This window comes from Corylus avellana, chromosome 2 (assembly GCF_965113065.1).
Source record: "Corylus avellana chromosome 2, dhCorAvel1.hap1.2, whole genome shotgun sequence".
Lineage (NCBI taxonomy): Eukaryota > Viridiplantae > Streptophyta > Magnoliopsida > Fagales > Betulaceae > Corylus > Corylus avellana.
Window position 1 is genome coordinate 1,050,084 of NC_142491.1, and position 23,208 is coordinate 1,073,291.

Below are 23,208 nucleotides of genomic sequence, written 5' to 3' on the forward strand. Positions count from 1 at the left end.
AAACTTGCTTGGGACCCTGTTGGGCACTGCCCGGGACTTGACTGGGACCCGCTCGAGACCTGCCCGACATTTGCCCACGACTTGCCCGAGACTCCGCCGGGACTTGACTAGGACTCGCCCAGGACCCGCCCGGTACTCGGTGAAAAACATTTTCCTTGAAAATGATTTCTTATAAAACATATTTCGGTATTTGGCATGTATGAAAAACCAAGCAGGTCCGAGTCGTCAAAAAACATTTTCAGCAGAAATCATTTTCGTGGAAAACATTTTTTCGTATTTGGTGTGTACACAAAATCATATTAAACACTAAATTACGAAAATGTCCCTATCGGGTCTTGGGCGGGTCCTGCTAGAGTCTTGGGATGATCCTGACGGGGTCCTGATAGGGTTTAGGCTGGGTCCCGAGTGAGTCGCAATGGGGTCCTTGAGGGACTCGGTTCGGACACTTTTAAGACTTGGTTAGGACATTTTCGTAATTTAGAGTTTAATATAATTTAATAAAAAAAATATATAAAAAAAATTGATATTCTGTGCGCACGGTGAATGTTGTAAAATGTTTTCGGTAGAAAACATTTTCAAGGAAAATGACTTCTCTGAAAATATTTTCTGACAAAAACCATTTTACGTTGAAGTAAACAGAGCCTAAATTGAGAGTTTTTCTTTTTAAGTTTAGAGAGATTAAGTGAAATTTTCCTTTTAAAATACAAAACCCATAATATATCAATTACACCTTGCTAACTAGATTATGATTAGTGCAGTGTAAATTGCAGCTAGACTCATGTCATATGAGAAAATTAGCAGTGTTGTATGTGATAATTAGATGAGTAAAATCAAATTCCCCCCACCCCCAGAAAAATAAAGGAAATAAAAATCATTCCATAAGAAAGTGAAGCGAAAGGTGTATCTCTTGTACCAACCTTAAGCATGAAGAAGCAAGACAATGCTTGACCAGCCATTAAAGATTGTGAAGGGAATATGGTATCAACATGTTAAAAAAATTTACTTTATCAAAATTTAGAGAAGCTTTTTTTTTTTTTTTAATTAAAATTTATTTTTTATTAGTTTTATACTAAGTAAGAGAAAATTAAAAAAAAAAAAAAAAAAACTTAAAAATTATATAACTTTTAAATTTTTGGCTCTTTTTTATATATATATATATATATATATATATATATATATATTTTAAGGGTAAGAGGAAGGGAGGAGAAAGAAAACTATAAAGCCACAAATCAAGCCACACACTATAGGCCCAATTAAATGGGCCTCCACACTTTAGGCCTAAGATATTGGGCTCAACAAGGGCTGTACATTGAATTAAAAAAAAAAAACTGAAGCCCAACCTACCCTTAAGATATGATGTCACAACAACAATCCAAAATCTTGGACTTAAGATTTTTTTTTTTTTTTAATTAATTTATTTTTACATATTAGCATAAGAGAGAATGAGTTTCAAACTAGTGACATTGGCTTCATGACATGTGATCCCTAACTGCTTGAACTACCCATTGAGAACAGCTAGAATGTAACTTATACAATGTCTAGACTTTCTTTTTAATTATATCTATTTTGAAATTTTGGTTGATTTTTGTTGGAAAAATGATCATCTCCATTTCAAATGAAATTGAGAGTGTCTATTTAGTGCATTTATCCCAAAAAAAAGAAGACAATATTATCCTCCTAAATGCACTAAATCGATCATCTCCATTTCATTTTTACTCTCAAAAGAAAAAAGACAATTTATCCTCATAAGTGCACTAAATGAATCTTCTCCATTTTTTGTTTGTCAAACGTGGTGTCGTGTCATTAATACATCTTATGCTTTTAAAGGCACCTGAGAAATTTGTTTTCCAAGCACAAAATTAAACTTATTTCTCTTTCTTTTTTGTGTGCTTGAATTAAACAATTTGTTTTCACTTTGACTTCACTTTACTCATTCATGACGTTAACAAAAAAAAAAAAAAAAAAAAAAAAGCGGCATGCTAAATGAATAAGAATTAGGATCTTCTCTATTTCATTTGAACTGGATAATATTCAGTTAGTTATAGTGGAGGAGTATTTTTGTCCCCTCAAAAAGTGAAAAGACAAAAATATCTCTTCACTATAACTAACTGGATATTATCCGGTTCATTTAAATTAGAGACAATGGTGTTTCAATGATTAATAGGTACACACCTCATAAAACGAATGTCATATAATTCAAATTTTTCTTCCCAACACATAAAAAGAAAAAAGAAAAAAGAAAAAGAAGGCACAGCAGAATATGCAGAAATAAAATATGATTCAAGTGATTTTAGTCCGTCTATTAATTTTCAAACAGCTTAGTAAAAAAAATCCCTGGTCTAGTAACTGAGAAATCTTTTGGCTCCTATCAAGCAAAATGGAGGCTTTTTCTCGAACCCGCACCATCCAAAATAAAAAAAAAGAGACTCGAACATAAAGCTCCGCACTTGGCACTCGCTCCCACGGTGCAGTCCCCATGTGTTTGTTATAAATGTCTCTGCGCCTGTTCGGCGCAAACGACTGCTTCTACTCCTACTACCTCTCTAAACATCTTTTCCTTGCGCAGCGCCTCTCTGCATATTCTTGGCGTCGAATCTCAATCTGTGCCATGTCTAACCGGCCCAACTTCCAAGGCGGACGCCGCGGCGGCCCCAACGCCGGAGGACGCGGTGGTGGCCGCCGAGGTGGCGGTGGCGGAGGCCGTGGTGGGGGACGCGGCGAGCAGCGGTGGTGGGACCCGGTCTGGCGAGCGGAGCGCCTGAGACAGAAACAAGCTGAGGTGCGTTGTTGAATTGTGTGTAACCGAGAAATGAAAAGGAATGGAAATGGAAGTATTAAGCTTACGTATCATGATTTGGTTTTCAAAGTAGGAAAGAAATAGTTGATTGGGGTGAACAACTGTGAGGTTTTCATGGAATTCTTTATTATTGTCTTTCCGAATAACCGGTAATTTTCATCGATGAAACTTAGCCTTATGTATGATTGAACGAACCAAAGCGAAGAATCAATATCTTTTACTAGAAAAGGCTGATGGATCGCAATATTGTATAGTTTTAAGTGCTCTCTTTCTCTCTCCACGAGACAATGCACTGAAACGAAACACATTGAAGTTAGTTTTACTTGGTGTAGATTAGAAAATATTTTGTTTCTTGGGATTGAAAATGGTTTCGATACGCAGATGGAAGTTCTTGACGAGAACGAGTGGTGGAGTAAGATGGAGCAGATGAAAAGAGGAGGGGAACAAGAGATCGTAATTAAGCGTAATTACAGTCGTGGGGACCAGCAAACCCTATCTGATATGGCTTATCAGCTGGGGCTTTACTTGTAAGTGCCTATAAATACTTGGTGCAAAAATGGCTTAAGACTATTTTACTAGCTGCATTAACATTTTTGTGGCATTTTTCATGTGTGTGTCAGCTAATTGTGCATTACGCTTTGAAATGTGTAGTCCGACTGGAAGTTCAGAATTAATTTCTGTGAACTATGTGATATGTGATCAGCGGATGGTTCACTTTGGTGTTGTAGCTACTTAAATCACTCTGTTATTTGACGTGAGAATGGTTCACTATCATGTTATAGCCATGTAAATCTACTTATAGCCATGTAAATCTACTTGGACTTCACTATTTAATAGGTCTTATTTAGTATCTTAAATGTGGAAAAGTGGAAAAGTTTAGTTAGAGCAGATAATTCTACTATATAATTTACCAACATATATTAGACTTAAGATGGTTGGAAACTAAACAGAATTTTGTGATAAAAATGAGAGTCCCGATCAAATATTAGGACTCATCAATATGAGTATATATTTTATATTGGATGACTTCAACTTGATTCTGTTTTGTTTTGGCATTAATAATTTCACTTTTGAAGCTTCATTTTACAATTTTTTTTTTTCTTCTTGAATTTGTTCTTGTGGAAGGGAAGCCATGCATATGATAAAGGGAAGGCTCTTGTTGTCAGCAAAGTTCCACTGCCAGATTACCGGGCAGATCTCGATGAACGCCATGGATCCACACAGAAAGAGGTATATATATATATATATATATATATATTAGTCTTCGTATATTGGTTTGAAAAATCTTATGATTAATAAACCTTTCTTCAGATTCGAATGTCCTCAGATATTGAGCGGAGAGTTGGCAGTCTTTTGAATAGCTCAGGGTCACAGGGGGCAGTGCCTGTCAATGATTCTTCTATGATACCTATTCAGGGAGGCAAAAAATCATCAGCCGGTAGTAATATAAGAAAGCCCGACTCCTTGTTGGACATTGATTCTGCTAAGGAGAAACTTAGTCTTGAACTTAAGCAAAGGCAGGAAAACATGAAGGTACATATGCCAATTTGCTCCAGTTATAACATTATTATCTGTTATTGTCAGTGCAGAAATACTCAAATTTCTCTAGTTATTTACTTCAATTTGTAAGAGTATGTCAAAGTCCAAATATTGTTTAATACATGCAGGCAAGTGATTCTTTAAAGGCAATGCAGTCGTTTAGGGAAAAGCTTCCTGCATTCAAAGTGAGATCAGAGTTTCTGAAAGCTGTTGCTAAAAACCAGGTCTGATTTTCTTTCTGTTGCTGGCCGTTTAAATGTTTTAACTCATTTTTGGTGAATCCTTAGGAGTTAGTTCCAACAGTATCTTCATATCTTTGAGAGAGAGAGAGAGAGAGAGAGAGAGGAGGGGGAGACAGACAGAGGGAGGGAATTTCTTGATCTGCCTTATGCAATTTGATGCATAGTGTGTTTCATGCTGCATATTCATGATATGCTATATGTATCCCGAGATTGCATGTTAAGAATGCATGCTTCAATTTTGGCACGTATCAGCCCAATATGTTCCACTTTAGGGACAGTTAATATTTTGATTCATACCTGAAATTTAGCGTATGACTTGTACCCTTGAGATTTCATTTCATTTTCTTCATAAGTATGACATTTTCATATATGTTTCAAAAATATTAACGTGTATGCTTAGACGAAAATAGGAAGAAGGAAGGAGAAGATGCCAAAGAAAAGATATTTTGTGAATAGAGTGTTGAATAACTTTTGACTAAATGTTCATTCATGTGAAGTTTAGGATAACATGAGTCTCGTAGTTGGTTTGCTTAATCTTATTTGATCAGATACAACATTTAAATGGACTTGTCAAGTATTCACTGCTGTTTTCTACCACTATACATAATTTAAATGGACTTGTCAAGTATTTACTGCTGTTTTCTATCGCTATCTTTTGTAACTTTTTAAGAACATGTCTTGAGAAATCCATTGATTCCCTTGAATATTGGAGTAATACTCAGCCTTCAAATTCTTTCCTTAGTTTCAGTTCTCTGGTGCTACTTCTAGTATTTACAAGGTTCCACTGATTCTTTTTAGTTTTGTTTGCAACATAGGTATTGGTAGTTTCGGGGGAGACAGGTTGTGGCAAAACAACTCAACTCCCTCAGTTTATTCTAGAAGAGGAAATATCCTCTCTGCGCGGTGCTGATTGCTTCATAATGTGCACTCAACCCCGCCGTATATCAGCTATATCTGTTGCTGCTCGTATTGCTTCTGAAAAGGGGGAGAGTCTCGGTGAAACTGTTGGTTATCAGATCCGCCTGGAAGCAAAGCGCTCTGCTCAAACACGGTTGCTATTTTGTACCACTGGAGTATTACTCCGACAGTTGGTAAAATGATATTTCTCAACAGCTTCTAACTGCTTTTTGAACCTTGTAGTTCTCTTTGTCCTACCTAGGGTTTTTTTTCTTTTAACTGGTGTATCTATATCTTGCTTTTTATAAATCTGGACTATGAAATTGCGTAAAGAGTAGATTGATTAAATAATTATTTTCATCTCAGATATCAAGCTCTGAGAATAGCAAAGTGCATGGTTTTCTGAATGTTCACTGGTGAAACATTACCTAGGTATTGCACTAAATCCAAATAGACCTACATGTTTAGTGGACTACAGAAAGTTCCATCCTACCAAAAAACAAAATGAAGAAGGAGAATGTTAAATACTAGGATCTCTCATGTTTGTAGTAACCTATGGGGAAGCCATTGATTCTCGTCTTCTACAACGTTTTCATATTCTCTCCTGTATTTGATGGTGGACTGCAGGTCCAGGACCCAGAGTTAACGGGGGTGAGCCATCTGCTAGTGGATGAAATCCATGAAAGAGGCATGAATGAAGACTTTTTACTAATAATTCTGCGTGATCTTCTTCCTCGCCGTCCAGATTTACGTCTTATTCTAATGAGTGCTACCATCAATGCTGATTTGTTCTCCAAATATTTTGGAAATGCCCCAACTATACATATACCGGTATTTATTATCATTTTAATCTCATACTATTGAAACCTGAATCTCATTAAGGTTGCCGAATGCATATATTATAGTTACACATAATTTTCCCTTGTCAAAATGGCAGGGATTGACTTTTCCTGTGGCTGAGTTTTTTCTAGAGGATGTGCTGGAAAATAGTCGTTATAATATCAAGTCGGAGTTTGACAACTTTGAGGGGAATTCAAGGAGAAGAAGGAGACAGCAAGACTCTAAGAAAGATCCTTTAACAGAATTATTTGAGGCATGTTTGCATTCTCTACCTCCCTTTTTGTTTATTAAAATTTACCATTGTATTTGCCAATGAGGTCTAATACAAGTGGCACCGCCTCTGCTTGTGAGGGCAAAGTCATAGGTTTAAGACCCATTGGATTTGTGTGCAACTAACCAATAAAAAAAAATCACCATTTCATTCTCTGCTCAGGTTATTCAATACCATTGGTTTATTGTATTTGTTTATAATCAGTAATGTAAATATATTCTATCTACAGACTGGATTGTTATTCATCTGTTACGTTGGTTAGGTGATCTATGGCTTTGTAAATTTTGCTTTTCCTCAAATCTCATATTGATGTTATATTAGGTACATTTGATGTGCACAGTCGTGTATTTATGAGCATGATATCCTTTATGCCTATAGCGTGTGAATGGTGGGGCAGACCATATCCTGCCCGGTGTATACTATTCATTGTTTTCATTTTCATTCAAGGAACTCTGAAAGGTGTTTATATAGCATTATCTTATGTAGTACCTAATGTTCAAGACTTAAGCTATGAAAAAGGGCAAATAGTGCTTATTTTGCATAAACAGAACCCGGAAGTCCATGCTTTTTTTTTTTTTTTTTTTTTTTTTTTTTTTTTTTCTGAGCAAATAAGGATAGGGTACATGACTCAAAAAACCGAAAAGGGGTTGGGCTCCCCAACAACAAACCCAAAACAGCAATACAATGCAGAAAATACAAACAAATAGGAAATGGGCCAAAAATTGGCCCGGTCCTCTGGATCCTTGTCAACAGACCAAGAAATAGCACCATCAAAGTGGTGTTTTAAGCAAGCCAAAGATCTGACTAGCTTTGAAACAACAACACCCTCCAAAAGGAGGCTGTTGAAGGAGAGGCACTGAATTCCCATCTGGATCTGCTGTAGGGGAGAACCGATCTCCGGTTGATGAAGCAATCTCTACAAAAATATCAAACAAGAGTAGCTCGAGGAGATAAATACCCAGAAAAAAAACAACAAAACACAACAAACATAAATACAAGACACAAAGCAAAGCAAAATACAAGAAAGAAAGCAAAAACCCCTCAGCAGCAGCGGCAAGGGAACAAAATACCACCAAACACCGGTAGGGGTGGAGGTAGGCGGGCGAAGGGTAGAGCGGAGGAGCCACGCTCCGGAGCGCGTGTACCACGCGTCCGCGAGTAAGATCTACTCTCGGGCGAGTGTGGCTCACGCTCCGGCGAGTGTTGGCCGGACGGAGGTGCAGATGGTTGCGTTGGGAAGCTGAGAGGCTGTAGAGCATGGTGGTGAGGCTCGTGTGATGGAGGAGCAACCTGATGTTGATAGATCGGGTTTTGAAAAAACCAAATCTAGAAACACCAGTTTGGGGGCTGCGGAGGCTGATGGATGGCAGGTGGAGGCTGGGCTCGGCCGATTTGTGGCGGAGATGGAACTGTGATGAACGGTGATGGTGGAGGAGTGATGAGAGCTGCTGTGAAGGGGAAAAAAAGACTGGAAACAAAAGAGAGAACAAAAGGGGAAAACAAGAGAAAAAGAGAAGAAAATGAAGGAGAACAAGGGTGGGAGGGAGGAAGGAGGGAAAAAATTCCATCCCTCCTCCCTCAGGCAGCCACACAAGGTGGAAGGTGAACCTCACAAGGAGGTGGAAAGCTTCTTTTAGAGAGAAGGAGGAGCTTCTCTCTCTAAAAGATGGAAGTCCATGCTTGTGAGCAAGGCCAAGTGAAGTTAGTCAGCAGCTAGAACTTTCATGTTGCATGTTACAGTCACATGATCTGCCACAATTCTGAAATATTACCATAGATAAGGTTTCCATTAGATGTTGTTTTATGTCTCTTGGTTTAGCATCTGATTGCTTCATGGTCCTTGAAACTGCAAGTCTGCAACAGATAGAGACACATTGAATGTAACACTCTTATGTCCTTGCCAATGTATCTTTCTTTAATATTAAAATTTACAGAAAAAGAAAATTATATGGCGTCCGCATAAGTCAAGATATCAAGAAGACAAGCTAAGACTTGGGGATGCTAATTTTCTTTTGATAAATAAACAAACTTCATTAAAACGCAAAAGGGTGCACCCAAGTACATAGGAAGTATACAAGAGAAATACCTAACTAGAAAAAGGAAAAAAAGATTAAAAAAAAAGTCATGAAGACACTCATAGGCAGCCATCCATTGATATAGGGTATTGAAGAAAAAGGCCTTTAATTCTACCACCATCCTCACACTGCTAATTTTTTGGGCAACTCTTTCTTTTTCTATTTTGTTTTGGCCCTTCCAGGAAATACTTTTTTTTATAAGTGCAGATACACTTAATACATATGATTAACAAGGGAGGAGTGCTTTTACAACATTGCCAACTGTTAATGTCTGTATTCTGCATACAATAGGGCTATATTGGTTTCCTTCCTGCTTTTTCTGTTACCTTTTCTTCTGTGTGTTCTTTGGATGACACATTCCCAATGAACTTTTTCTGGCTATTATATGTAGAGTTACTCATTACATTTTTTCAAATGTGTCATTCAGGAATTTCTGCTATGATTCCATAATATACTTACTGCAATATTGCTTTGTTTTATTCAGGATATTGATATTGATTCTCACTACAAAAATTATAGTACATCTACGAGAAAGTCTCTTGAAGCTTGGTCTGGTTCACAACTTGATTTGGGTCTGGTACGTGCTTGAGTATCTATATATTTATGGAGAGAACTTTCTTTATCAGTAGCTTGAACTTTTCTTGCCTGATAGAAAAACATGTATTGGATCTGATTTTATGCTTAGCAATTTGACGGATGTTTGTGTGCTCAAGTGTGTTGCTTTTTCCGTGACAGTGCCTATTATTTGTAAGGACTAATGGGAAACTTAAAACATCCATCATGAGAAGTGTTCTAGTCTTAGCAATTTTTTTTTTTTTTTAATAAAAAGAAAAAAAAGAAAGAAAAAGAAAGAAACAAAGAAACAAAGATGCTATCTGTCCCTCTTTCTTGTGTGGCACATGTTAGATGGAACTTAATGCACCAAAATGTGATAGGATCTTGTATTAATATGAAACTTTTTATTATTAGAAAGATTTTTACTATGATAGAAGGAAGTGAATAATTACATATCAGCATCAGGATCATACTTGTGCCACATGGGTTTTGGCTCAAGTGAACAGTTGGGGAGGGGTTGGTAGGTCTTGGTTCAGAAAAACCTTGAGGATCATACTTTCAGCTAATATTGTCTTATCCCAGCAAAAAAAAAGCAACATTCTGTTTTGTTCACAAATTGTAAAATTTGTGAACAACTCCTTGGGGCAACACCTTGGGTGCAATACCCTTGGTGAAAGCCATATTTAATCGATCAGTGTAGTGGGGGTGCGTTATACGGGTCTTGGGTTAATCCTGCAGGGATTGGTATATGAAGTGGCCCTGCCTGAGGTTCCTCTAAAAAAAAAAAAAAAAAAAATTACAATTATATGCAAAGGCTATTTGTTCCTTAAAAAATTGTAATGCATTTTTTTTAGTAGTTGTGTTTTTTTAGATGTTTATTCTACCGTTATAGGTGAACAATCTTTTTCCAATGACGATGATCATGACATGCAAAATGGAAACAGATATTTGGTAGACAACTTAACACTAAACACAGAAATATGGCCTAATAGCATAGGTATTGTTTGGATTGTTACTAATTGAAATGCAAAAGTTCTCATCAGGTTGTGGTAACCTTGGTCTTTTTTCACCCAGCTACTTGACATCGTTCATTTCAATTACAACTGTTAGAGTCAGACTGCCAATTGATGTATCTTCACGATTCATATGTTTTGAGGGACCTCACATTGTCGATTTGATTTGGAAAACTACTAGAGTTGAGATTTATATTTAGATCGAAGAAAACTTGGAGTAGGAAGTTGTCATACTAGCCATTGTTGCCCCTGGCTTATATTAGGCTTCTGCCTTCCAGCTCTTACAATTATGTAGAATTATTTAATTAATGACTGATTTATCGTAATAGTGCCATGTTAAACCTGTTATATACAAAAAATTTATATCGGGTTGCAGCCAAGGAAATTTGTATCCATCTTAAGCCTTGCCCTTGACAATGATGGTAAGGTTGTACAAAATTATCTTTCTAGAAAATAGCAGACTCTGAGTAGGCCTAGTTCATTATTCTCCTAATGGTGAATCTTACGGCTGATATTATTATGATCTCTCTTACTTTCATTGAGACAATCCCCAGTCCAGCTGCAAAGTTCCGAGTAGAAAATAATACTAAAAAAAAACTAAAATTACTACATATAAATTATTTGTGACTGAGAATCAAATTTTAGAAAGTTTGATCTTGTGAACTGGTCTCTTCAAGTGGAAGGCAGGGAGATCAAATGGAATAGATAACTCTTCATATTCTTTTAAACAGATGTGGTTATTACAACCCAGCTGCAAGACAAGTGTGGCAAAAAACTGAAAAAGATATGATTATAACCCATGAGAGATGCTGATAACTCTAAAACTAAAATGATTTCAATTTTGGTGTGGATGATGTCTTGTTACCTGAATTAGATATATACTTAGCACACATGCAGCTTTTGGGAGACATCTACACCCATCTTTTTCAATTGGTTCTTGTTTGTCTGGAGGTTTATAAGTTAAGCACGGCTATTCTTGTTGCCCACCGATGCAATTCAGTGGGCAATTCAGATGGCACTCTCCTTTTTGCAATTCAGACTCATAATTCGTTAGTAGGAGATTGCTGGATGTGCTCGTTATATATTGCTTGGGTGGGGAACTGGGATGACAGTTTTGCTATATAGATTTTTTTCCACTCCATTCCAAAGATGAGATATTTCTACTTCTGCTTTCCTTTATGCAATATCATTTATTATTAATATCTATCTTCGGACTCCAATTCAAATTAGGATTTTTCTTGTAGTCATCTCACTGGTGTTGAATTGTAGGTGGAGGCGACAATTGAATATATATGTCGCCATGAAGGTGATGGAGCTATTCTTGTATTCCTTACAGGTTGGGATGACATTTCTAAGCTACTTGACAAAGTTAAAGGAAACAACTTCCTTGGCAATCCCAGCAAGTTTCTGGTCCTTCCCCTACATGGTTCAATGCCCACCATCAATCAACGTGAGATATTTGATCGTCCTCCCCCTAACAAGAGGCAAGCTTACTTTTACTAATTTTATCTTTTTAATATTAAGATTATTTTTACTTCTTTTATTGTTTAGTTCTTTTACGTTGCTATGGAAATATTTGTGAGTATTTCTTTGTTGTCTATCAGCTGTATATATGGATTACATAGCTCAATTATGGCTCACTGTGAATAGTTTTCTTACATTAAGAGGACGAAGGCACAAAGGAATGGGAATGCAGTCTTGTGCATGAATCTCATTTAGTTATAGCGTCTTTTCAGTTCATTTGATTCTCACACTAATGAGCATACATATCAATAATTTCCTGTTTATTTGCAGCCTGGTATGATCGTTAAAGGTGAGAGTGATGAGCCTCTGTGGTACCATTAGTGTTAGAGTTTGTTGACCATAGTACTCAGTTTTTCCCTGTATTTAACTGTAGAATGTCATTTGGAACACTGCTAAGCCCCTTACAATTTCACGTCACAAAAATCTCTAAAATTCTTGCCTTTTTGTTTGCTAAATTCTATTATGCTTTATCTATTATTGTAGGAAAATTGTGCTGGCAACAAATATTGCAGAGAGTAGTATCACTATAGATGATGTTGTGTATGTCATAGACAGTGGAAAGGCAAAGGAAACTAGTTATGATGCCCTGAACAAACTGGCTTGTCTATTACCATCGTGGATTTCTAAGGCTTCCGCACATCAGGTATACAGTTAGTGCCATAAAGTTGTAATAGCAAACGAGAGGTTCTTTTTGAAACATGTTTCTCCAGCTTATTTAGCTAAATTTATATGTTGCTTAATTGGATGTCCCTTCTTTTCCTTTTTTATCTTCCCCCTCTTTTCTGTTGATTATGGTTAAACAATTTCAGAGACGAGGTCGTGCTGGCCGTGTGCAACCTGGAATTTGTTATAGACTATATCCAAAAATGATCCACGATGCAATGCTTCAGTATCAGTTACCTGAGATTCTCAGAACACCTTTGCAAGAGCTATGCCTGAATATCAAAAGTTTGCAGCTTGGAACTATTGGATCATTTTTGGCCAAAGCACTTCAACCCCCAGATTCTCTTGCCGTTCAAAATGCAATTGAACTTCTTAAAACAATTGGAGCTTTAGATGATATGGAGGAGCTTACTCCCCTTGGTACGCAATAATGAATACAAGTTGTCTCTATCGGATTATTACCTTTAGGATGATATGTGATTGTAATCTGAATAATTTTGTGTAAAGGTCGCCATCTTTGCACTCTACCATTGGACCCAAATATTGGGAAGATGCTTCTTATGGGGTCTATCTTTCAATGCCTCAATCCTGCCTTAACAATTGCCACAGCCCTTGCACATCGTGACCCTTTTGTCCTACCAATAAGTAGGAAAGAGGAAGCTGATGTAGCAAAAAGATCCTTTGCTGGTGATTCTTGCAGGTTGGTCATTAAGCTGAGCTATTCTGCTGCACCTTTGCATCTGAAGTTTTCCAAATATGTCCTTGATTCTGTCGCTAATTCCAAAATTTTGCACACATTTTTGATGCAGTGACCACATAGCACTTCTCAAAGCCTTTGAAGGATGGAAGGATGCAAAACGAAATGGAAGGGAAAGAGCATTCTGTTGGGATAGCTTTTTGTCCCCAGTAACCTTGCAGTTGATGGACGATATGAGAATGCAATTTCTAGATCTATTATCAGACATTGGCTTTGTAGACAAATCAAGGGGTGCTAATGTAAGATTTTATGATTTTCAATTTTTGCTTTTTAAAGTGAAGCATTACTCCCCCCCTCACCACTTTTTGTGTTATTTATTTCTCAGTATTTAACATTTCAACCCAAGAATTCCTCATCAACCGACTTTGTGGCTGATGAACTTTGCCATTCTATTTCCTTCTCATATAACCATATGAAAATTGTTGTTATATGTTTGTGCAGGCGTACAACCAATACAGCCATGATTTGGAGATGGTCTGTGCAATCCTTTGTGCTGGACTCTACCCAAATGTTGTGCAGTGCAAAAGAAGTGGAAAGCGAACACAATTCTACACTAAAGAGGTTGGGAAAGTTGACATCCATCCTGCTTCTGTCAATGCAGGGGTTCATCTCTTCCCTCTGCCGTACATGGTTTACAGTGAAAAGGTGAAAACAACTGGCATCTACGTCCGAGACTCTACAAATATATCAGACTACGCTCTACTTCTATTTGGTGGTAATCTCATCCCTAGCAAATCCGGGGAGGGCATTGAGATGCTTGGTGGTTACCTTCATTTCTCTGCATCAAAGAGCGTTTTAGAGCTAATACGGGTAATGTCCTCAAGATTTCTTATTGATTTTATGACTCCTCTTCCTTTTCTTTTTCCTTCTCCCTTTATATATTTAGCTTTGGGTTTTTGCAGAAATTGCGTGGGGAACTTGATAGGCTTCTAAATAGGAAGATTGAGGAACCGGGGTTGGACATTTCTGTGGAGGGAAAAGGAGTGGTTGCTGCTGTGGTTGAGTTATTGCACAATCATGATGCACGTTACTAATGTCTCTACTTTTTTCCAAATTAACACAGTTAAGCAGCAGTCCTGCTGCCATTCCTTTCTTCTTCTTTTTCCTTCCTAGTAAGCAACATGAGAACCATTGAATTCTGCCACTAACATTTTTGGGCATTAGGATGCATGTAATTTAGTTGGGTGGCTATAATATTAATTTTATGATTTTTTATGTAGGAAAAAATAACATGGAGGATGTTTTAGCGATCTCAGTTTGTATTTAGCTATAACATCTATAAGGGTTGAAATTTTTTCAATGCTCTAGTTTCGTGTTTACAGGCTCAATAAATTACTATATCTGTGATAAATACAAGATAATCTTTCATCCAAACTTGTTTCATTCGTTAGACGGTGAGCAACACAATTGGCTTCCTTTTTGATGTGCCCCACAAACCATGGCTGGAGACTATTTAACACAATCTTTGTATCATCAATAATTGCCCATACCAACTCCAATGCAGTCATTTTCTTCGTACTGCATTATTTTCAAAGTATCTCCTTCTAGAATAATATTTTGAAACCTCAAGGCTTTGTTAAATTTCGCAACTTTTCAAGCTGTAAAAGCTTCAGCTACTGTTAGGTCAGAAATGTAAGCCTTTAACACAAGCACCAACACCCTCCCTTCGTCGTTCTAACAATTGCACTCGTGAATAACTTCTATAAGGAGCAGGTGTAAACTAGCTCCTTTGTGCTGCCAATCATAATTGGACACTTCAGCGTATCAGAAAAAACTTAAGTTTAAGAAAAAAACACTACCACACTAGATTATACCAAAAATGAGAAAACAAAATAATTAGAAAATCAATTCATTTTTTTTTAAAAAAAAGAAAAGAAAGAAAAGCAAAAATTAAACGGGTGGCTGGCTGTCACCCCATTCCCTACTTGGAGTGGCCGGCGAGCCACCCCATGGCCTGTCTGGGGTGGCCGACGAGCCACCCCAAGCCTAGGGGTGGCTTGCCGGCCACCCCAGATGGGTTGGGGATGGCTCGTGGTCGGCAAGCCACCCCATGGCCTGTCTGGGGTGGCCGACGAGCCACCCCAAGCCTAGGGGTGGCTTGCCGGCCACCCCAGACAGGCCATGGGGTGGCTACCGGCCACCCCAAGTGGGGGATGGGGTGGCAGCCAGCCACCCCTTTAATTTTTGTTTTTGTTTAAAAAAAAATTAATTAATTTTTTAATTATTGTTTTTTTCTCATTTTTTGGTAGAATCTAGTGTGGTAGTGTTTTTTTTTTTCTTCTTAAACTTAGGTTTTTTCTAAAATGCTGAGGTGTCCAATTATGATTGGTAGGCACAAAGGAGTTGGTTTACACCAACTCCTTATAGTAGTTATCCTCATTGTATTTTATCTTGTATTACCTTGCGTTTTGTATTGCTTTACAAGTTTGCGTTTCAGGTTGGACAACTGTAGAAGTTGGATAGGTGTATGGGTTGAAGAGCTGCCATTCAGTTAGAATATTCTAACAGAATTGAGCCTATATCAATGGGCACCAACGGAAAAGAGGGCAAGAAATCATAATATTGTATTGGCTTGAATTCTCTAGAGATTTTTTCAACATCTCGAATTGTTCTTATCATTTTAAAATATATTGCATTGGTATTATCTATCCACTATCTTAATAAATATCCCTTTCAATTGCATATCCATTACAAATCACCAAGAAATACCCATTAAATTTTGCTCATATAATTCTGACATTGACATGATTTCATGTTAGAAATGAGCTTTGCATGAGGGATATGCACACAAGGTGATACATTCCAATGTTGCGTGTTTTTGACGATAAGAGTGTGATGTGTGGATTGAGATCTAGTGTAGTCTTTTCATATTGTTAGCGACATGATCAGCAAGTATAAGGAGATTTTTATGGGACTTACTTACTCGAGTAGGTCTTATGTTTTTTTTTTTTTTTTTTTTTGACATGTCCACACAAGAGGGGGAGAAGGGATTCGAAAGTAGGTCTTATGTTGATATGTGCTATTAATTGTCTGAATTACTAGCAATTTGGTCAGTTAATTACTGGGAAAGCAAATTCATGATGTGTAATTCAACCGTGGTGAGCATCAAACACTTTGGGACAACCATACAAATGAAAATGAGAGATAATTTAATTAGTCTAACAAATTTTGAGTCATTCAACTTTATGCAAATATATCTTTTCCATTTTCAACTATAGTGAATTCTTTTTTTAACTAGGGATTGGTATATGTATATTATAGTTAGGAAAAAATGCAAAATCGGTCCTTATGGTTTACCTAATTTACAATTAGCTTTTTGTGGTATTAAAATGAACTCAGAGGTCTTTGAAGTATGCAAAAAAAAAAAAAAAAAAAAAAAATAGTCCATACAGTCAAATTCCATCAAAACATTTGACGGATTCTGTTAAGGTGCCTTGTCAGCACTAATAAAATGATGACATATATCACTCTTAATAAAAAATATATAAATATATAACATAAAAAACTAAAAAAATTAAAAGTGAGCACTGTAGTTGGTCAACAATGGTTTGCCATTATTGCAAATTTGCTGAGCATTGTAGCTCAACAATTCATAACATATATTAATTTAAAATTTGTTCTATCGTCTCTCCTTCAATAAAAAAATTATTTTTATGATCTCTCCTCAAATTGCTATTGAGTGACACTTGAATTTTAATAATAATAATAAAAAAGAATATTTAAAATGCTGAGCCGAATATAGGTGTTTTAAAAAAGTGGGTACGTAGCTAAAATAAAAAAAATGTGATTTTTTTAGCTAAAATTTAACTAAATATTTGCTTAGTCATATATGAATGCTCTAAGCCGAGTCGCTTTCCCACGATCATGTGGTCCTATTATTTCATGACATTATTGCAAGAACAAGATAATATTCTTCCAGTTGTGGTCCTAATTAATTGTGGTCTCTGTTTGATACTATTCTTCCACTTAGGGCCCGTTTGGGAGTGCGATTTCAATAAGTGCGATTTTAAAAATTGCGTTTTTAAAAATTGCGTGTTTAAAATCGCTACTTTTTAAAATCGCACAGGCGTTTGGTAAAGCATACTAAAAAGTACTTTTTTATCAATTGAATGTTTGGATAACATTAGCATATAATTGCGGTTTCATGACCAAATTACCAATAAGAATGAACAAGATAGAGATGATGAAGAAAAAAAGAAAAGAAAAGAAGGGTTTTAATATATTTTAGGTGGGTATTATTGGTATTTTTTTTCATTCCCGTTCTAAAAAAGGTAACTATTGCGTTAACTATCTTTTTAATAGAAATCGTGATTTTGTTTTAAATTCGCACTTTTTCAAATAAGCACCCTCTAATCAACTTATGGAAATCGCAGATTTTTTTGCGATTTTAAAATTTGCGTTTTTAAAATCGCAATCCCAAACACCTTAAAGTTGCGATTTGGTTTAAAATCGCAGATTATTTTTTTAAAAACGCACTCCCAAACGCACCCTTAAACAAGATAATGCTAGTCCACTTGCACAATTATTGATTGACGATTTGTTGGTAATTCCGTACTTCTAGATCGCTGTCTCTCTTTTTCAAAGGAAATGTCCATGAAGTTTATTTTTCTTTCTTTCATGTTTGGATTGTCCACACTTCTTGGGTATCAAAATGTTGAAAATTTTCATTTCAATAGGGTCCAGAAAATGCAGTTAATAAAAACACAATTTCTAAAAATATTGTTTAACCTTTGGTAAAATTGCAATTAAGTCTTTAATAAAAACAACAATAATTTGATAGCTGAGTTTTCATTAAAATGTGTATAAATTAGTCTAACTGATAAAATTTATTGGCACTATATATATATATATATATGTCAAAGATTTGAGATTAAATCTCTTTCACATTAAGGATGCGAGATTTACTTAAGAGGAGAGAAAGCCTAACCATTTGTCAGGAGAGAAAAGCTTTACTCAAAACCATTATCCTTCTAATTTCCCAACGGAAAAAAAAAATAAAAATGAAAAAACAAAAACAAACATGTGGACTGTCTTGCATGGAATGGTAGATGGCACATTCTACAGAAGTCAAGTTTTTTAAGTCCACTTCTTCCCTGTTAAAGCAAAACGCAGCTTCCTCTCTGCTTTTGCTCTGCTACTTGCGTTCCCCTTCCTTCATTTCCTTTGATTTCCAAACAAGAAAACATGGCTGAGATTGCAACCATTTTTCTCTCTCCCTTCCTCCAAGCTTTTTTCGAAAAAATGGCATCTGGTGACTTCGTTGAGTTCTTTCGGCATCGAAAACTCTCCGAAGGACTCCTCAAGAAGTTGGAGACATCATTCATGACCTTCGTTGCAGTGCTTGAAGACGCTGAAGAAGTGCAAGTTACAAAGCCTGTCGTGAAAAAGTGGCTTGATGAGCTGAAAGATGCGGTCTATGATGCAGAGCAGGTCTTGGATGAGATTGCTACTCAAGCCTTGCGAAGCGAGTTGGATGCTCAATTTCAAACCACTGCAAGCAAGGTACGAAAGTCTATCTCTGCTTTTCGTAATTCTTTTGTCCAACAAATAGAGCCAAAGATAAAAGAGATACTTGGCAGACTAGAATCTCTAGCACAACAAAAGGATCTTATAGGTCTTAAAGAGGGTTTTGGAGGGAAATCATCTGAAAGATTGCCCACAACTTCTTTGGTTGAAGAATCTGATATTTGTGGTAGGGATGTTGACAAGGAGGCAATTATTAAAATGATACTCTCAGATGATGCACGTGGCAATGAGATGAGTGTGATTGCTATAATCGGCATGGGAGGGATGGGCAAGACCACCCTTGCTCAGTTTGTATACAATGACAATAGGGTGAAGAAGCACTTTAATAACCTTGATGCATGGGTTTGTGTTTCTGAAGAATTTGACGTGTTCAAGATAACGAAAACAATTCTGGAGGCAGTAACTTCATCAACTTGTGATATTAAGGATGATCTAAATCAACTTCAACTTAGGCTAAGGGAGTGTCTAACGGGAAAGAAGTTTCTACTTGTTTTAGATGATGTTTGGAATGAAAGTTATGTTCAATGGGAGGCATTGTGTAAACCCTTCAAATATGGGGCACAAGGAAGTAAGGTCCTTGTAACAACACGTAATAATAGTGTTTTATCAGTTGCTAGAGCTCTATCTCATCGTCTAATGGAGTTACCAGAAGAAGATTGCTGGTCCCTATTTGCAAAACATGCATTCCATGATGGTAACTCTAATGCACATGGAGAGTTAGAAGTAATAGGTAGAAAAATCATTGAAAAGTGCGGAGGCCTTCCATTAGCAGTCAAGACAATTGGTGCTTTATTAGGATCTAAACCAGATGTTAATGAATGGGACAAAATATTAAAGAGTGAATTATGGGATTTGCCAATTGATGAGATGGGTATTCTTCCAGCTCTAAGGTTAAGCTACAAATATCTCTCTTCACCTCTAAAGCAATGCTTTGCTTATTGTTCAATATTCCCAAAGGATTATGCTTTCAAAAAAGATCAATTAATCTTGTTATGGATGGCGGAAGGTTACATATATCAACCCAAAAACAGAACAATGGAAGAAGTTGGTAATGAGTATTTCCTCACTCTAGAATCAAGATCATTATTCCAAAAATCAAGTGATGACAAGTCATGTTTTGTAATGCATGATCTTGTGAGTGATTTAGCAAAATCTATATCTGGACAATTTATTTCAAGGTTGGAGGATGGTTGTTCTCACGAGATAGTAAACAATACTCGCCATTTGTCCTATTTTTTCAAACAACAATTCCATAGCTTAAAGAAGTTTGAGACCCTTCTCAAAGCTAAGAAATTGCGCACTTTCCTACATGTAAATACGTCAGGCCATAATTTTCCCTTCTACCACTTGAGTAAAAAGTTAGTGCATGATTTACTTCCAACTCTAAGATGCTTACGGTTGCTTTCTCTATCCGACTATGAGAACATTATTGAATTGCCAGAGTCAATTGGCGAACTTAAACTCCTACGCTACTTGGATCTCTCTTTCACTGAAGTTCAAAGACTACCTAATTCTATTTGTCAATTGTGCAATTTGCAGACATTGAGATTGTCAAATTGTGAAAACCTTGTTGCGTTGCCAAGAGGTATGTGGAAACTCATTAGTTTACGTCATCTGGATATTACCGAAACAGGCATAAAAGAGATGCCGATACATTTGGGTAGATTAAAATGCCTCCAGACGTTGACGAAATTTATCGTTGGCAAAGGCAGTGGGACTTGCATTAGAGAGTTGGGAAATTTTACAAATCTTCAGGGATCGCTTTCTATATTGGAGCTCCAAAATGTTGAATCTCCTACTGATGCTTTGAATGCAAGCTTGAGGGATAAAAAGTACCTCCAAGAATTGGTATTGGAATGGAATGTTGATAGTGATTTCTCTGAAGAAAGTCAAATAAGTGTACTTGATAGTCTCCAGCCCCATACAAGCTTGAAAAGCCTCACTATTAGATACTACCGTGGTAAAAGTTTTTCAGATTGGGTAGGGCATCCTTCATTCTCTAATGTAGCATCTCTTGAGCTACAAAATTGTACGTATTGCAACCATTTGCCACCCCTTGGGCAGCTACAATCTCTGCAGAACCTCTATATTTCTGGTTTTCATGAAGTTGTTACAGTGGGTCGTGAGTTTTTTGGTAGCGGTTCTTCTTCATCTAAGCCATTTGGTGCCCTCAAAGTTCTTAAGTTTGAGAATATGAAGAAGTGGGAGGAATGGAATTATTTTGGTGACGAAAATGAGGGTGTAGGTTTTCCTCAACTTGAAGAGCTTTCTATTAGAAACTGCCCTAAACTCACAGGAGGGTTGCCTGTCCAGCTTCCTTCTTTGACCATACTTGGTATTTATAGTTGTGGGCAACTGGTGGCTCCACTCCCAAGGACTCCTGCTATACGTAATGGGGTTTCGTTAAATGAATTGCCAACTGGAATGCAGATGCTCAAAATTGGTGGATTTGATGCACTAGAGTCCATTCCCGAGGGAATGATAGACTCCAACGGTGGTCTTCAAGAGTTGGTGATCAGTAGTTGTTCCTCACTTGTGTCCCTTCCTAAGGATGGTCTTCCCTCTACATTAAATACCCTTAGGATTTATAGTTGTATGAGGTTGGAGCTCTCAGCAAACCTGGACTATTCATCCCTTGGAAAACTGTCGTTGTGGAATTGTGATTCTGTGAAGTCCATTCCATTAGATTTATTCCCAAATCTTTATGACATCAGCATCTCGTCGTGTAGCAATTTGGAATCTCTTACAGTACCAGAAAATTATGAACATGATTTAGTCGCCTTGGAGATTAAAATCAGATATTGCTATAATTTTGTTTCTTTTCCAAAAGGAGGATTGCGTGCCCCCAAACTCACAATGTTTATGGTCTATGGTTGTGGCAGTTTGAGATCACTTCCTGAAAAAATGCACATACTCCTTCCGTCTCTTGAGGTTTTGGATATATGGGATTGTCCAGAAGTTGAGTCGTTTCCTGTAGGGGGGTTGCCTTCCAATTTGGAAAAAATTGTCATCACAACTTGTGAGAAACTCATTGCAAGTCGGATGGGATGGGATTTGCAGAATCTCCCCTTTCTTAAATATTTGTCAATCAGTGGCAATTCTGAAGATGTGGAGTCCTTCCCAGAGGAGCAGTTGCTGCCCACCAGTCTGACCTCCCTTACAATAAAGATCTTTCCAAATTTGAAATCGTTGGACAATAAAGGGCATCAACACCTCAATGCTCTTGAAAAATTGAGAATCTCGAACTGCCCTAAGCTCAATTGTATGCCGGAACAGGGGCTGCCTCCCTCCCTTTCTAATCTAGGAATCTGGGCATGTCCTTTGTTGAAGAAAAAATGGCAAAGTAAAAAAGGAAAAGAATGGCGCAAGATTGCTCATGTCGAACACATACGGATTGATGGCGAATGGATTGAATAAGCGAAAAGTCTGTCTAGCAGGAGTCTCCATATTTCGGTATGTGTAATTTTCAATCACCTAATTTATCTTATATGATTTATAGTCTCTGTTTTAATCTGCTTTTAGTTGCTATATATCTTTGATAAAAAAAAAAAGAATGCTCCACCCACTTTCAACGATATATACCCAATTATTCTGCATATTTATTTGATGACTAACATGTTAGTTGATTTTTAGTGAACAACTTCTCGGTTTGCTCTGTTTTTTTTTTTTTGGTTGCTCATACATAATCAAACCCTTAATAATTAAGTATTTCCTAATCTGATTTAAAGCAGAAACCGACTACTTCCATTTTTGCATCCCTTAACCCTTATAACTTCAAATCCATTTCCCCTAAACTTTGGTACCGACCATGTCGCCCGAGATTTTTCCGGTGACTCCTTTGGTCTCTGACGCAGAGGTGGTGCCTTCTTCGGACTCTGGGTCGCCGATGGAACTTTCCATTGAGGTTACTGAGGTTTCGGTGGTTGCTGTGGGTGTGGCCTTGGAGTTGCCGTCTGGGGTTCCTTCTGTGGGTGCGGCTGTGTCTACGCCGGTGATTTCTTTACCGGAGTGGTCTGGGTCTACGCATCCGGTGGTGACTGTAGCTGCAAAGCCGGTGTCTTCTCCGGTGATCCCTACATCACCTGAGATTCTTCCTGTGTTGGCTCCGACGCCGCTTGCTGATCAGTTCTCCCCTCGGCTCATGGACCGGCAGGATTCTTCTTCTCCTTGTTCGCAGGGGTCTGTTTTGGCTATTCTCGGGTCTAATAAAGCATTTGGGCAGTCCTTGGAGGTTTGCAACTCTGACGCCATATCTTTGGAAGATGGTCTGACCAAACCTCAGGCTTGGTTGCTTGGATGGCTGAGGGAAAGAGCGCAGCACGATATGAAGGCTTTTGATATACAATATTACTTATTAAAAAAAAATATGTTGTTGCTATTATTATTAAAAAAATATGTTGGTCCTACTCCTTCCTCGTATTATTTATATTCTACCCAATTTAGTTACTATTTTTATTTTATTTATTTTCTGAAATTCAAATGTTGATATGAAAATTGATTTTAATAATA

At 37.2% G+C, this 23,208-nt stretch overlaps 2 protein-coding genes across 3 annotated transcripts in view; both read left to right on the top strand.

The window, feature by feature from the left end:
- Positions 1 to 2,420: 2,420 nt before the first annotated feature.
- On the top strand, positions 2,421 to 14,466 carry LOC132182566 (RNA helicase family protein). Of its 2 annotated transcripts, XM_059595860.2 has the most exons (17): positions 2,444 to 2,465; positions 2,567 to 2,779; positions 3,179 to 3,324; positions 3,928 to 4,027; positions 4,109 to 4,330; positions 4,465 to 4,560; positions 5,394 to 5,669; positions 6,103 to 6,306; positions 6,413 to 6,568; positions 9,146 to 9,238; positions 11,499 to 11,713; positions 12,237 to 12,396; positions 12,563 to 12,836; positions 12,924 to 13,116; positions 13,226 to 13,412; positions 13,615 to 13,983; positions 14,076 to 14,466. In XM_059595860.2, exons 2-17 carry the CDS (start codon positions 2,609 to 2,611, stop codon positions 14,205 to 14,207), a joined length of 2,994 nt encoding a protein of 997 aa, XP_059451843.2. In that variant the 5' UTR covers positions 2,444 to 2,465; positions 2,567 to 2,608; the 3' UTR covers positions 14,208 to 14,466. The 2 variants fall into 2 exon arrangements, with proteins under 2 accessions (XP_059451836.2, XP_059451843.2); XM_059595853.2 differs by having other exon boundaries at positions 2,421 to 2,779.
- Positions 14,467 to 18,266: 3,800 nt separating this feature from the next.
- LOC132174266 (putative disease resistance RPP13-like protein 1) overlaps positions 18,267 to 23,208 on the top strand; it is a 52,709-nt gene continuing 47,767 nt past the window's right edge. The window contains exon 1 of the mRNA XM_088513895.1: positions 18,267 to 22,152. Coding sequence (XP_088370021.1) covers positions 18,358 to 22,116 — 3,759 coding nt within the window. The 5' untranslated portion in view covers positions 18,267 to 18,357 and the 3' untranslated portion in view covers positions 22,117 to 22,152. The remainder of the gene's footprint in view (positions 22,153 to 23,208) is intronic.